General features: G+C 33.3%; 1 protein-coding gene across 1 annotated transcript in view; it reads right to left on the bottom strand.

Moving 5' to 3' along the window:
• Positions 1-5,386: 5,386 nt before the first annotated feature.
• The window catches only part of LOC145291191 (uncharacterized), a 45,512-nt gene continuing 37,900 nt past the window's right edge, over positions 5,387-12,998 (bottom strand). Inside the window, exons 3-4 of the mRNA XM_080136770.1 lie at positions 9,994-10,106; positions 5,387-5,619 (exon numbers count right to left, since the gene is read on the bottom strand). Coding sequence (XP_079992896.1) covers positions 5,499-5,619; positions 9,994-10,106 — 234 coding nt within the window. The 3' untranslated portion in view covers positions 5,387-5,498. The remainder of the gene's footprint in view (positions 5,620-9,993; positions 10,107-12,998) is intronic.

The following is a 12,998-nucleotide window of genomic DNA, read 5'->3' on the forward strand; positions in this document are numbered from 1 at the left end:
TGTTGCTCAGCAAGTTTTCATTTTTTTTTTTTTTTTTTTTTTTTTGTTTTTGAAGGAACAAATAAATAAAGCTTACAGGTTTTGTAAATATGGATTTGCCTTTGTCATTCCACAAGAACTAATATATCTGTATTAGAAGAAGTAGTATAGGAAGCTTTTTTAAGATTAAACCTATAAAGATGTGTAAAGCTCAACAGGTATGGTGGAGCTTATATATATATATATATATATATATATATATATATAGTAATTTTAGACAATACAAAGCCGTATGTTGCTATATATATATATATATATATATATAATAGTAATTATAGACAATACAAAGCCGTATGTTGCTATATATATATATATATGTATGTATGTATGTAAAACCTCCCCTACTTACTGTGTTTCCTTATTACATCAGCAAATAAATCTATGTATATCAACATATAACTTTGTATTGTCTATAATTCCTATTATTATATATATATATATATATATATATATATATATATATATATATATATATATATATATATAATCTTTAAAAAATAATTTGCAAGGATGCGATAGAGGTAAAATACTTTCGCTTGTTTTCTTTTCCTTATAAGGGAAATGGTTTCAATAATGTTTTATTGTTAAAGTGTTTTTATTGAATAAGTCTGAAGGCTGTTCTTGTGAAAATTTTCAAGCGACATAATGTTTGGATTTGTCCGAATAGTTTTGAAACAATTGGAACTAACGATGAATCAGACTATTTGTTGCTATGAACCCATTCTTTGAAGTCTTGATTTTTGTTAAAACAATATATATATATGTATATATATATTGGTGATGGGACGGTTTTAATACTTTCCCTGATACAATTACAATTTCTTTGAATTGTTTTGATCGTTTGAACAATTATTCTCATCTTGGGTGTTATTGGCACAACATTTCGGTCGTTGAAACCTACGATCTTAGTCGGGTGTAAAATCCATGTTTTTTTCAGCTAAGGAAAAGGGGTTAGCTTTGTATTGTAAGAAATCGGAACGTGCCTTGTAGGGTGTGTCTGTAAATTAAAAAAAAAAGGTCAATTTTCAGGGGTCACTAGGATATTTTTTTAAGCCTTTCTTATGATTAATTTTTTTGCTGAATCCTTATGCTAATTTTCAATATTAGTGAAAAAAAAATTATTTTTACGAAACCATGGATAGACAACTTACGTGAATTATAAAATCATGGATTAATGTTTTAATTCTTAGAATGCAATGATTTCTAATTAGGATAGGTTTTAGGTTTACAATATAGTCGTCTTCAAGTCCAACGTAAACAAGTTCTTGATAAACCCTTCCCTTTAAGTTATCCAATTTGCCAAATTTACACTACTAACGATTTCTATATTGTCTCATTGACTACTGTGCACTCTTTAACGCTTATCCTCGAGTGACCTCTGGACCTTGATACGTGATGACTTCTTTGTAAAAAAAACAAAAAAAACTTTGGATTATGAACCCATTTTGTGTGTAACATAGCCATTACATGTCAAACTTGGGACTTGCACGTTGTATGTAGACAATCGCAAGGAAACAAAAACAAGGAAAGAATTCGACTCGCTTTATTTTTTTCAATTGAAACAACAGACATTTATTTACAGGTACTTCCAGAATAACACCTTGTCTCTTGTTGAAAAGTCTTCCTGCATTCCAATGTGCTTAACAAGACTTTACTGTGTCAAACACATGGTACTTCGTTTTTATCCGGCTATGTTTAGAACACGTCTTTCCCTGTCACTCATGGGTTACATGTGTAACACGTCTGTTTCTGCTCTCTCATGTTTCGAACACGTCTCAAATATCTGCTTCTCTGAGCACGTGCCTTTTTTATCTGCTGCTATGTCACATTGTGCAGCCGGCTTGGTCATTTGCATATTGCTGCTGTTAACGCAGCATCATTAGTGAATGATCGCCCTGTTACATATTTAGTGTTACATATTTATTATGTATTTCTTTACATATTTAGTGTTACATATTTATTGTCTCTGAGAAAGTCTATTCTTGAAATGGACAAATCAGCTTACTCCATAACAGAACGCTAAATTATATTACCATAACGGCAACATCTTCAAACATTCACTAATTAGTTCTGTGTTTAGTAATTTCTATATATTGAATTTATGAAAAAATATTTAATCTTATTGACACACCACAACTGTATTTGCAACATGTTGATGACGTTTTAATACCAATAATATTAACGAAATTAACACATTGCAAACCGCTTTCGAAAATAAATGTGCTTAAATTTACATACACACTAAGCAAAAATAAAATCCTCCTTCTAAACGTTTTAATAGAAATTAACAATTCTCGACGTCAACATATATAAAAACCTATGAATAATAATTTGTTACATGCATTGCATTAATTGCACAGGCTGTGATCATCTGCTCGTTGTACCAGTCCAAAGTCGTTTGATTCGGACACTGGTCACAGTATCAATTTATTCTCAATCAGTGCTTGGCCATTGGAGATAATGATTAGGTACTTGAAAAACAAACAAAAATAAACGCCTGTGGAATTGTCTTCCGTTTTCCTGCTTTCCGGCTGACTACAATATGGTTGTCTTCAAGTCTAATGTAAACAAGTTCTTGATGAGCCGTTCCATATAAGTTAACAAATTTACCGAATTGATTACTATATTGTCCAATTTCTACTGTACGCTCTTTAACCCTTATCCTCGAGTGGCCTCTTGGCCTTGATATTGTGGCGATGCCTGTGTAAAAAAAAAAAAAAATAAAAAATAAAAAAAAAAAAATTCTCTAGAGAGCCCTGCGTAGCTGACCATTATTTTCTCAAGTAAAGAAAGACTGACTTTTTTTTTTTTTTTCCAAAGAAAAATTAAACTCTGATTTGCCAAAACCGAAATTGGAGAGAATTTCTTGTATGGCATTTTCTCTTAACCATCTGCGTCAAACCTGCTAGTTGCATGCACTGCAAACTATGAAAATGTTGATGGATTAAAAGTGCTGATATACCACAGAGACAAATGTCTGAGTTCAGACAGTGAAAAACAAAAAAGAAGAAAGGGAAAGAAAGAAAAAGTTTGAACTTTATTAAATGTCTGTAGATATCGTCAAAAAAAATGGTGTTGATAATGAAATATTCTGTGTGTGTGTTTTTTTTTGTTTTGTTTTTTCTCAAGAAAAGCCTTTGGGTTAATCCTGGCCATAAAAAGAAGCAATGATTTTGATAATGAATTAACTTTCCCGAATATTTGTGAAATGTAATCAGAATTTATAATCTTGACAAACATCGTAGGCAGGACGCCGCTAACCAAATTTTCTAAAGTGTGCCAATTACAATAGGACCAGGGGAGAAGGCATTAAAAATCAGTAACAAATAAAGTACAGTATATAATTCACATGTATATAATCAAATAACACCATAAGACGGAGCAAATACCATAACCAGGGGTCAGAAAAGCATCATATTCCACATCGTAATCTGAAAAAACTATATTCTAGGGACACCGTATCCTGGGGTTCTACTGTAGGTGGATTGATTGTCAAGACTGAAGATGACACATATCTATGGTGATAATTATTTAATTACCTGGATCTTTCCCGTGGTTCAAGTTGATTACGAGTTAAACAAAGGAAAATTGTGATTTTCACAAATACTGAAAGCGCTTTTACAATTATGACCCCCCCCCTCCTCCTGCCAGAGTAACAGTGATAGATTGGGTCCCATTAAGAAGAGAAAAGCAGACCTAAAGACCCGTTGGCCACTCATGTTCTTGTAGAATCGGAGTTTGTACTGATAATTTGGAATGAAAGTATGTTGTCAAGAACTGTGAATTGAATTTTATTGGGAGGAGAGGAGGAATCCCAATTATGGTAGTATGAAAATAATAAAGAAAAGAAAGGATAGAATGTTAACCATTCCAGTGTCAGAAAGGAGGATCTTGTTATGAAGAATTATGAGTTGCATCCTATTAGTAGTGGAGCAGAGTCATCCCCCACCTAATTCTCGATATAAATCAAAGCATAAATGAGCTTCACAAACTTCGCTTTGCTCCCAGCTGACTCAACACTTAAGAGACTGAGCCTCAGATTTAGGGTTGAAATGATTAAACTTGTCAATCGTCCAGACTTTACTAGTGTCATCCAGACATGAATACTAAGAGCCCAAGTTAAAACTTGGGAAGAATCAGTGTTTAATTTTTCAACAAATAATTATTGTTACTTTATCCAAAAAGACCAGTTGTTGAAGTGTTATTCTTTTTTCTTTGGGCTTGAAATGACCTTTGCTCCTCAGTGGTACAAACTTTGGTGATCAGTGGTACAAACTTTGCTCCTCAGCGGTACAAACTTTGGTGATCAGCGGTACAAACTTTGGTGATCGATGCCGGACGATTTGCTCTTTTGATCTTTTCACAATGTTGAGGAAATAGTGATTCATCGGACGAGACCATTCAACATGCAGGACCTTTTACCAGAGTAACTACCAGATATCGAGTGATCAACTGGGACGCAGAATGACTGAATTTGGTGGACATTGTAGTATAAACATGCATCTGCCAATTAAAAAATTTTTTTTTAATAGAAAAGTTAAAATAGACTTGACCAGTTAGATCTGTGTGATTGGAGTAGGAGAGCCAGACAGAATGATGAGCATTAAAGTCACAAAAAACAAAGATGAAGCTTTTTATTTTGTTACATTTTCACCCAAAACAAGGCACAGTGCCACTTTGTTGTAGGGGGCTATTATGTAAGGAGTTGAGCAGCAAGATGTCTGTTCACATTACACTTGAACTTCTGCATGTCAGTACAGTTGGGGAAGCAGGAACCTGGAGTTTAGCAGTTCTGGGGAAGAAACTATTAGAGTAGAAGGCTTTCTTACATCTAGGGATCTTTACTGTGAAGGGGTGGGACTTTGCTGCTTGTCAGGTTTGTCAGGGGTATTTATGTTGAGGGGTTACAAGGGCTTGTAGTTAATCAGAGCATCCGCCATTAAAATATTTGTAAAACAGGTAGAGGGATGCAAAATTTTGTCGGTGGGTACCTACATCGAAAAGCAAGTTCTATAAACAAAGCTTTCTTAGAGGACTACAATATGGTTGTCTTCAAGTCCAATGTAAACAAAGTTTTCATGGTTTTCTCCCTTAAGCAATCAAATTCTACCCAACTTCCATCACAGAGAGTGGAGGAGACCATGTACTGAGATGATCCAGGATAGTTTACTCTATGAAAATCTAGACCTCTGGAGTTCTAGTAATTAAAACAAAAAGGTTTACAAGAAAAATTAAATGATTGCAGAAAATAAATAAAAATAAAAAAATGTAAAATTAAAAATAAATATCAACATGAAAATGTGAAATTTAAAAAAAAAAAAAAAAAAAAACATGGCAACAACATAAAAAGAGGGAAATCGATTTTATTCACAGAATGGTACAGATTTTAATAAAAACTAAAATAAGTCAAATAGGGACATATTCATCTCTCGTCTGCTTCTTCCTAAGAATAAGGGTTATTAATCCTCATATATCCAAGAATTATTGGCACATTCCCAGTCTACAATTTCCTTGTCTGAAAACCAAAGAGTAATTTCTCTCTCGGCAGATTCTAGAGAATCGCTGCCATGAATGATATTCCTGAAAATAAATAAATAAATAAAATAAAATTAAAAAAAAACTGCAATGAAAATTTTATTTTATTAGAATTCAGATATCATGTCTGTCTGTAACTAAAATTATGTCACAAACCGGAAGCTTCTTGCTTTGATAAGTTCTTAGGACTGACTTTTAATCAAGATCTAAAATACAAGACTTACATCCAATCTCTTGATAAGGTCGTTTAAAAAAAAAAAAAAAATAAATAAATAAAAAGTGGTGGGGTCTTTCTACCGTTCCAGAAAATACCAGACTTCTGACACTGCAATCATGTACTTACATAAAAATGAGATACGTTCTAAGATGAAATATTGCTGCTAGATGTGAGGAGGTGCCACTCAGAGCACCGTCTTGCCTTGATAGAGTACAAAAATCGACTTCACGATCTAGCGAGGAGTGATGGTACTAGTCTTTATCTGTCATTATTGTGATGCAAGGTTTCAGTCTTATAAGACATTCACAGCAAGAACTCGTCTTACCTCAACGGCAAAGAACTTTCTTTAATTCTTTCTTCGTGTGCATAACATCAAATGTAATTTCAATGAAAAGTTGCAAAAATGTTTGGATCATTCTATCGCTCCTGATGCAATACTTCACTTATGTAAGAATCGGATATGTCCTAAGATGGATTCTTGCTGCTAAATTTGAGGAGGTGCTACTCATGTTAAGGAATAGAGAGAGAGAGAGGGAGAGTGAAATTATAGTGTAGACACATTAACCGGAAGTAAAAGATCAGCTGATTTGATTGCGTGTGAGTCATGTGATCAGGTTAGCTGAATCGATGAGATTTGGTTAGGACTTGGATGAAAGCGGACGGCTTTGCCGTTCTCTTCTCCCCTTCGGGGGGGGGGACGAACGCTGACGTGGTAAAAATAAGACCTAGAAGAAGAAACCATAGGCTAGATTCACTTTCCATTCCTTTCTGCAAAACATTTGGAAGGTGAATAAAAAACTATAGAACCAATTTCTTGTCTTGGAGTGAAATAATTCTTCGTCTCCAAACACAGGAATCAAGTCTCCCTCCCAGACGAGAATTTCCAGATGGACCAACGAAGAAGCAGAGATATGTGAAAATGCATGTCACACATATTCACACTTAACAGCATCACTAGACGCTCAGACACACAACGACATTAAACTGATAAGATAATCAAACACTCAACCCTTTATTATAGAGCAACAACGTAACACTCAGAGCACTCCTTCTTTTAACAGAGTACAAAATCGATTTTGCAATCTAGTGGAGAATGATCTTTTCTGCTATAACTCCTTTTTCACAGAGGAGACTTTGTTAGTCTTTCTCTACTCTATCATTATTTTCATTGGAGATGCTCGACTTAGCTTCAATCTGATTCCTCCCTGTAAGATATTCACAGCAAGAGGTCATTTTCCTGCCACCATGGTAAAGAAATTTTCTTTCTTTCTCTCTGTGCCTAATACAGGACAGAATTTCCATGAAGAAAGCTTCTTTTCAAAAGTTTCCCATCTATGGAACACATTACCATGGGATTGCTTTCCTGCAGGCTACAACACGGTTGTCTTCAAATCCAATGTCAACAACTGCTTGTCATAAATCTTGCTCATAAGTAATCAAATTTTGTTCATCTGTTGATCATTTTCAATCCTCTCGTAATATTCTTCATTTTGATGGATAATCTATCCATCTCATTAACTGTTATCTTGAAATGACTTTTAACCTTAAATCGTAACCTAAGATGGATTTCTGCTGCCAAATTTGAGGAGATGCCACTCAGAGCATTTTTTCTTCTTTTAACAGAGTACAAAATCAATTTTGCAATCTAGCAAGGAATGATCTCTTCAGGGTTTGTACAGATTTTCAATACTCATTTTCAAGTACTTTACAAAGTTTTTCAAGGCTTTCTCTAAAAAGAGAGAGAGAGAGAGAGAGAGAGAGAGAGAGAGAGAGAGAGAGAGAGAAGGAAACTTTCAGAACTCTAATGATAATAAAATGCAATGAGGACATGATATAGAATGTAATGTAGATGTCAAATTTGGAAGGAAATATTTCTTTTCTTTTTTTTTTGCATATTTTCAGATTTTTTTATTACTTTGAAAAAAAAAAAGTACTTATATTTGTTTTTGTTTAAATCAGTTATTGTATTTTTATTTGTTTTTTGAGATTGAGGAATAAAAGTATTTGTATTTGTATTTTTAGACTTAGGAATAAAAGTATTTGTATTTGTATTTCAATTGTTAAAAGTCAGTATTTGATCCAAGCCTAGCCACTACCAGTTATGTCCATGGGACGTAACTCTTGTATCCACAATACTTCTATGCAATTTCAAGACAATGTATTTCAATTTTATTTTCAATATTTAAAAAAATATTTTAATGGTATTTTTATTAATACTTAAAAATATTTTAATGAGATTTCAATTTGATTTTTAATATTTTGACACAAATTTTTACTGGTCATAAAGAATACAATTTTCAAAACATTTTCCATATTTTCAAGGATTTTTCCAGGTAATAATAGAAATAACGCCTTTTCAAGGCAAAATTCAAAATTCAAGGACTTTTTAAGTCTGTACGAACCCTTCTTTGTTACAGGAGAGTTTTTTTCGTTTTTACAAAGGAGTTACCACTTATCAAGGTCCACAGGTCACTCAAGGATAAAGGTTAAAGAGTGTACAATAGTCAATGGGACAATATCATAGTAATCGTTAGTAATAGAAATTTGGTAAGATTGGAATGGATCATCAGGAATTTGTTTACATTGAACTTGAAGATGACCATATTGTAGTCCACTGGAAAGCAGAGAAATGGAAGAGAGTTCCACAGGCATGCAGTTGTTAGAAAGAAGCTTTGTTCATGGAATCTATGTTTGAGTTTAGGCACAGATGGAGAGTGATGGAAATTATTGATAATGGTTTCAATTAGGTGAGTGTTTGTCATGAAAGTTTGGCGAGGGGGACCATAGATTGGAGCTCAGACAAGCACTTGTCATGAACATGAGATGCTGTTAGTCTTTCTGTTTATTTCCATTCAAGGTGGTTGACCGGGTTCCACACACACAGCCACAGAATTGTTTTTGCTGCAGGCTAAAACATGATCGTCTTCAAACCAATTTGCAATCTAGTGGGTAGTGATCTCTTCTGATCGCTGCAGTCCCTTTTTCACAGGAAAGACATAGCTAGTCTTTCTCTACTCTATTGTTATTTTCATGGAAAATGCTTGACTGAGCTTCAATCTTATTCCTTCCAATAAGACATTCACAGCAAGAACTCATTTTCCTACCACCATGGTAAAGAAATTTTCTTTCTTTATCCGTTTGCGTAACATAAGACAGAATTTCTATAAAGAAAGCTTCTTTTCAAGCATTTCCCATCTATGGAACACATTACCATGGAATTGCTTTCCTGCAAGTTACAACACAATTGTCTTCAAATCTAATGTCAATAACTGCTTATCATAAATCTTCCTCATAAATAATCAAATTTTGTTTTTCCATTCATCATTTTCAATCCTCTCATAATATTCGTCATCATTCAACCGTTATCCTCGGTTAAGTATTTATAATACCTTGGAGAAATGAACGCCCCTGCCTTGCACAGTTCAAGGTCACCCTTGGGCAATGGAGTTCCTTAGCCGTGGTGAAGGTAACGAAGGGAGATCTGTTGAAAAACCAAACTAGATTGTACCACAAACAAAACACTATTTTCCAATTTGTCATGAACTAGCACGGAAGTAGTAAGGCTTATAAAACTATTAGAATGTTCATGTCAGTGCACAATCTGACAGAACCGGATTACTGTGAAATATATTTTACATATTTTCTTGAAAGTAAAAATTCGCTAGAGAGGCGCACATTACATGAATGGATTTTTATAACAATTTTCCTCCACTGTTTCCCTATTCTTTTTTCTTCATATTGATTGGAAATAATGATTTGATAAATTGTGACGTTTTCATCTGCAGTTTTCACTTGTGCCATTTTTTTTCTATTTACCCACTTGTGCTTTTTCACTTTTGCAATTTCTTCTGGTTCCATTTTTTACATAAATTCTTTATTATGATGTTTAGATTTTAGTTTTACTGATAATTCAAAAACAATTTTTATCATTTTCATCATTAGTACCAGCAATGGGAAATTAAGATAAACATGAAATAAAAGAATTGTTTTTGGAATTGGAACTTAAGCATAAATTTTTCCCATTCTGATGACCCAAATATATTTTTTGATTCTTAATTGTACTCAACACTAACATTTTTGTATCAACAAAAAGACTTTTCTCCATGATTTACAATGTGAACATATCACAAGTCTTAGCTTCCATTTAAATCTTGGTAAATGAAACTGCACATACAAAAAAAAAAAAAAATAAATAAAATTACCTTCCCATATCAATGGCAAAGTCTCCTCTAATTGTACCAGGGGCTGATTCAAGAGGTTTGGTGGCTCCCATCATTGTACGGCAAGTCTTGATAACTTCAGTACCTTCCCAGACCTGATTGAAAGATAAGTCAAAAATACAATTAAGTTTCAATTATTCAGATGATTGTTTGCATCTTGGTCATTATTTTCATAACGTTTCTAACCGAGTCACCTTTGACCTTTTCCAAGTGTAGTTCGTTAAACTCTGGAATCTTTCAAGTTCGACAAAATACGCTGGCATTCCGGCATCTTTCTTGAGACAATTTATTCTTGCATTACTTCCCCTGTTTTTTAGATGGTGACAGATGATTTGGTGTCCCCGACAAAGCATCTTCAAACATTTTTTTATATTTTACCTGAAGAAATTGATCACATTATCAGACGAATTATTATTATTATTATTAGTAGTAGTAGTAATATTTGTATTATTATTATTATTAGTAGTAGTAGTAATATTTGTATTATTATTATTATTAGTAGTAGTAGTAATATTTGTATTATTATTATTATTAGTAGTAGTAGTAGTAATATTTGTATTATTATTATTAGTAGTAGTAGTAGTAGTAATATTTGTATTATTATTATTAGTAGTAGTAGTAGTAGTAATATTTGTATTATTATTAGTAGTAGTAGTAGTAGTAATATTTGTATTATTATTATTAGTAGTAGTAGTAGTAATATTTGTATTATTATTATTAGTAGTAGTAGTAATATTTGTATTATTATTAGTAGTAGTAGTAGTAATATTTGTATTATTAATTATTATTATTATTATTATAATAAGTAATTTGGCGTAAGAAAAAAAGATGTTTATATACTTTTAAGAACATTCCACATAAAAATTTTAGTTACAAAAAATAAATATTACATATTTTTTAAATAAAAGTAAGAATTGCTAACATTGTTCCATTTATTTTCACATAAAATATTAATAATAAATAATGAAAAATAATATTCTAATATTACCTATTATATTTTATAATACATAGTATTTGTTGGAAGATTTTTCGTCGGAGATGCCAAATCAGTTATCAGAAAACGGCAAGTAATGCAACAATGAAATGTCTCCAGAAATATACCGAAATGCCAATACACCTGAGAAGATCGGAGGTTACATGGGCAGAAACGTTGTGCAAATATCAAGATGAGAACAGTAGTCTGAATAATCCAAATTATCCTCATCTCAAAAATTCAGATGAACATACAAATGCTATATTAAAAAGTAAATATAAAAATACAATTTCAATTGCATTAAAAAGGCAGACACGTTCTACAATGGGTTCATATCCCCCCCTCCCCCGAGACATTCTTGGGTCCTTTCATGGCATTTTTGATTCCCAGAAATAAGTTAAAAAAAAAAAATAACAATTGGCGAAAAATGGGGTTACACAGGAAAATGGTGTCTATAACAGGTTGCTGGCATAAAGCTCACAGTGAATTTATTCTTACATTTTTTTCTCCCCTTTATTAAGTCACTAGCGAGGGGTACCTGGCGTTGCCCGGGTGTTTGGAGGTGTGTGTGTGGGGGGGGGGTTAAAAAAAAAAAAAGGAAGTATGAGGATCGAACCCGAACCGTTGAGGCAAAGTTGTAAATTAAAGTGTGAAAAAAAAACAAAAAACGTGCGACGTTAACCATTGCCCCACGGCGAGATGCTAACAGAAAAACGTTTGAATTTATTTAATTACTTGGATTTGGCAGGTGCCCGTTTTAATGAGTTAATGAGGTCAGGTTTGACTGCGGGATTTTTATTTTCCCAAGATGTTATAGGAAAAAGACTAACCCACATGTGGCGAGCGACAAACGTTGAATATTTATCTTCCCAAAATCGAGCAAATTAAATAGACAGGCGAGCTTCGTTGTTAACTGTGAGATATTACGATTTATATGTGATATAAAAAGTTTTAAAAAGTTGTGAACCGACCGACCGCTTCTTTGAAAGAAGCCTTTTGTAGGCATACAGAAAAAGCGAACACACATACATACATACATACATACATACATACATTTTCGCTTTTATATTTATAGATGGTCATAAACCCATTCGAAATAGACAGATGCTACCTAGCTAATTAGAGAATGCATAAAACTTAGGAATATCACGATAGACAATACAGAATTCTGAAAACGTGACAGTGATACATGTTTATTTACCCAATTCTGAGGCAGCATGTTCAGGACTGCAGAACACAATGCGGAATAGTACATCTCTGAGCAAACACTAGTGTGATTATGCAGAGAGTTTAATGTGAAAGTATATCGTTGCAGGTTTAATCTATTTAGCCACAGCATAGAGTGGTATTCAAGCATGGCAGTGGGGAAAGAATCATGAAATATGAACCACCCTCTGAAGTAAACACTTCATTAAATCTCCACGTACTGTACTTACAATAACCCTTATCCCTGAGTGGCTTCCAGGCCTTGATAAGTGGTGACCACCATGTAAAAAAAAAAAAAAAAAAAAAAAAAGCAACAACTAACTGTGACAAACACAGGAATGCTATTTTGTTAAAAGCGGGAGAGATATATGAGTATTAAGAGAAAGAAAATTGTTTATACTATCTGTTTCTTAGAGGAGATAAAGAAAGAAAGAAAAAATTATTAAAATACATATACTAAGATGCAATGAAAGAGAGCAGCACTAGGCTCAATAAAAACAAAGAATTTCAGATGATCAGAGACACTTTACGCAGTACCTAAGTCCCCAACCAGTGTGAAATGCAAGTTACTAGGGTTTGCAAACAAACCAACTCTGCTAATCAAGAACCTTGCCCTGACAGCATTCCAATTATAGTGTTGAAAAAGCTTCAACCAGAACTTGCCCCCATACTTACAAAACTGTTTAAGTGTTGTCTTAAGGAGAAGTGCTTCCCATCATCCTGGAAAATCTCATCAATATGCCCTGTATTTAAGAATTCAGGTGATAAGTCATCTCCCTCTCAGTACAGACCAATAAGTCTCCTGTGT

Source organism: Euprymna scolopes, chromosome 12 (assembly GCF_053919585.1).
Source record: "Euprymna scolopes isolate OS-2025 chromosome 12, ASM5391958v1, whole genome shotgun sequence".
Lineage (NCBI taxonomy): Eukaryota > Metazoa > Mollusca > Cephalopoda > Sepiida > Sepiolidae > Euprymna > Euprymna scolopes.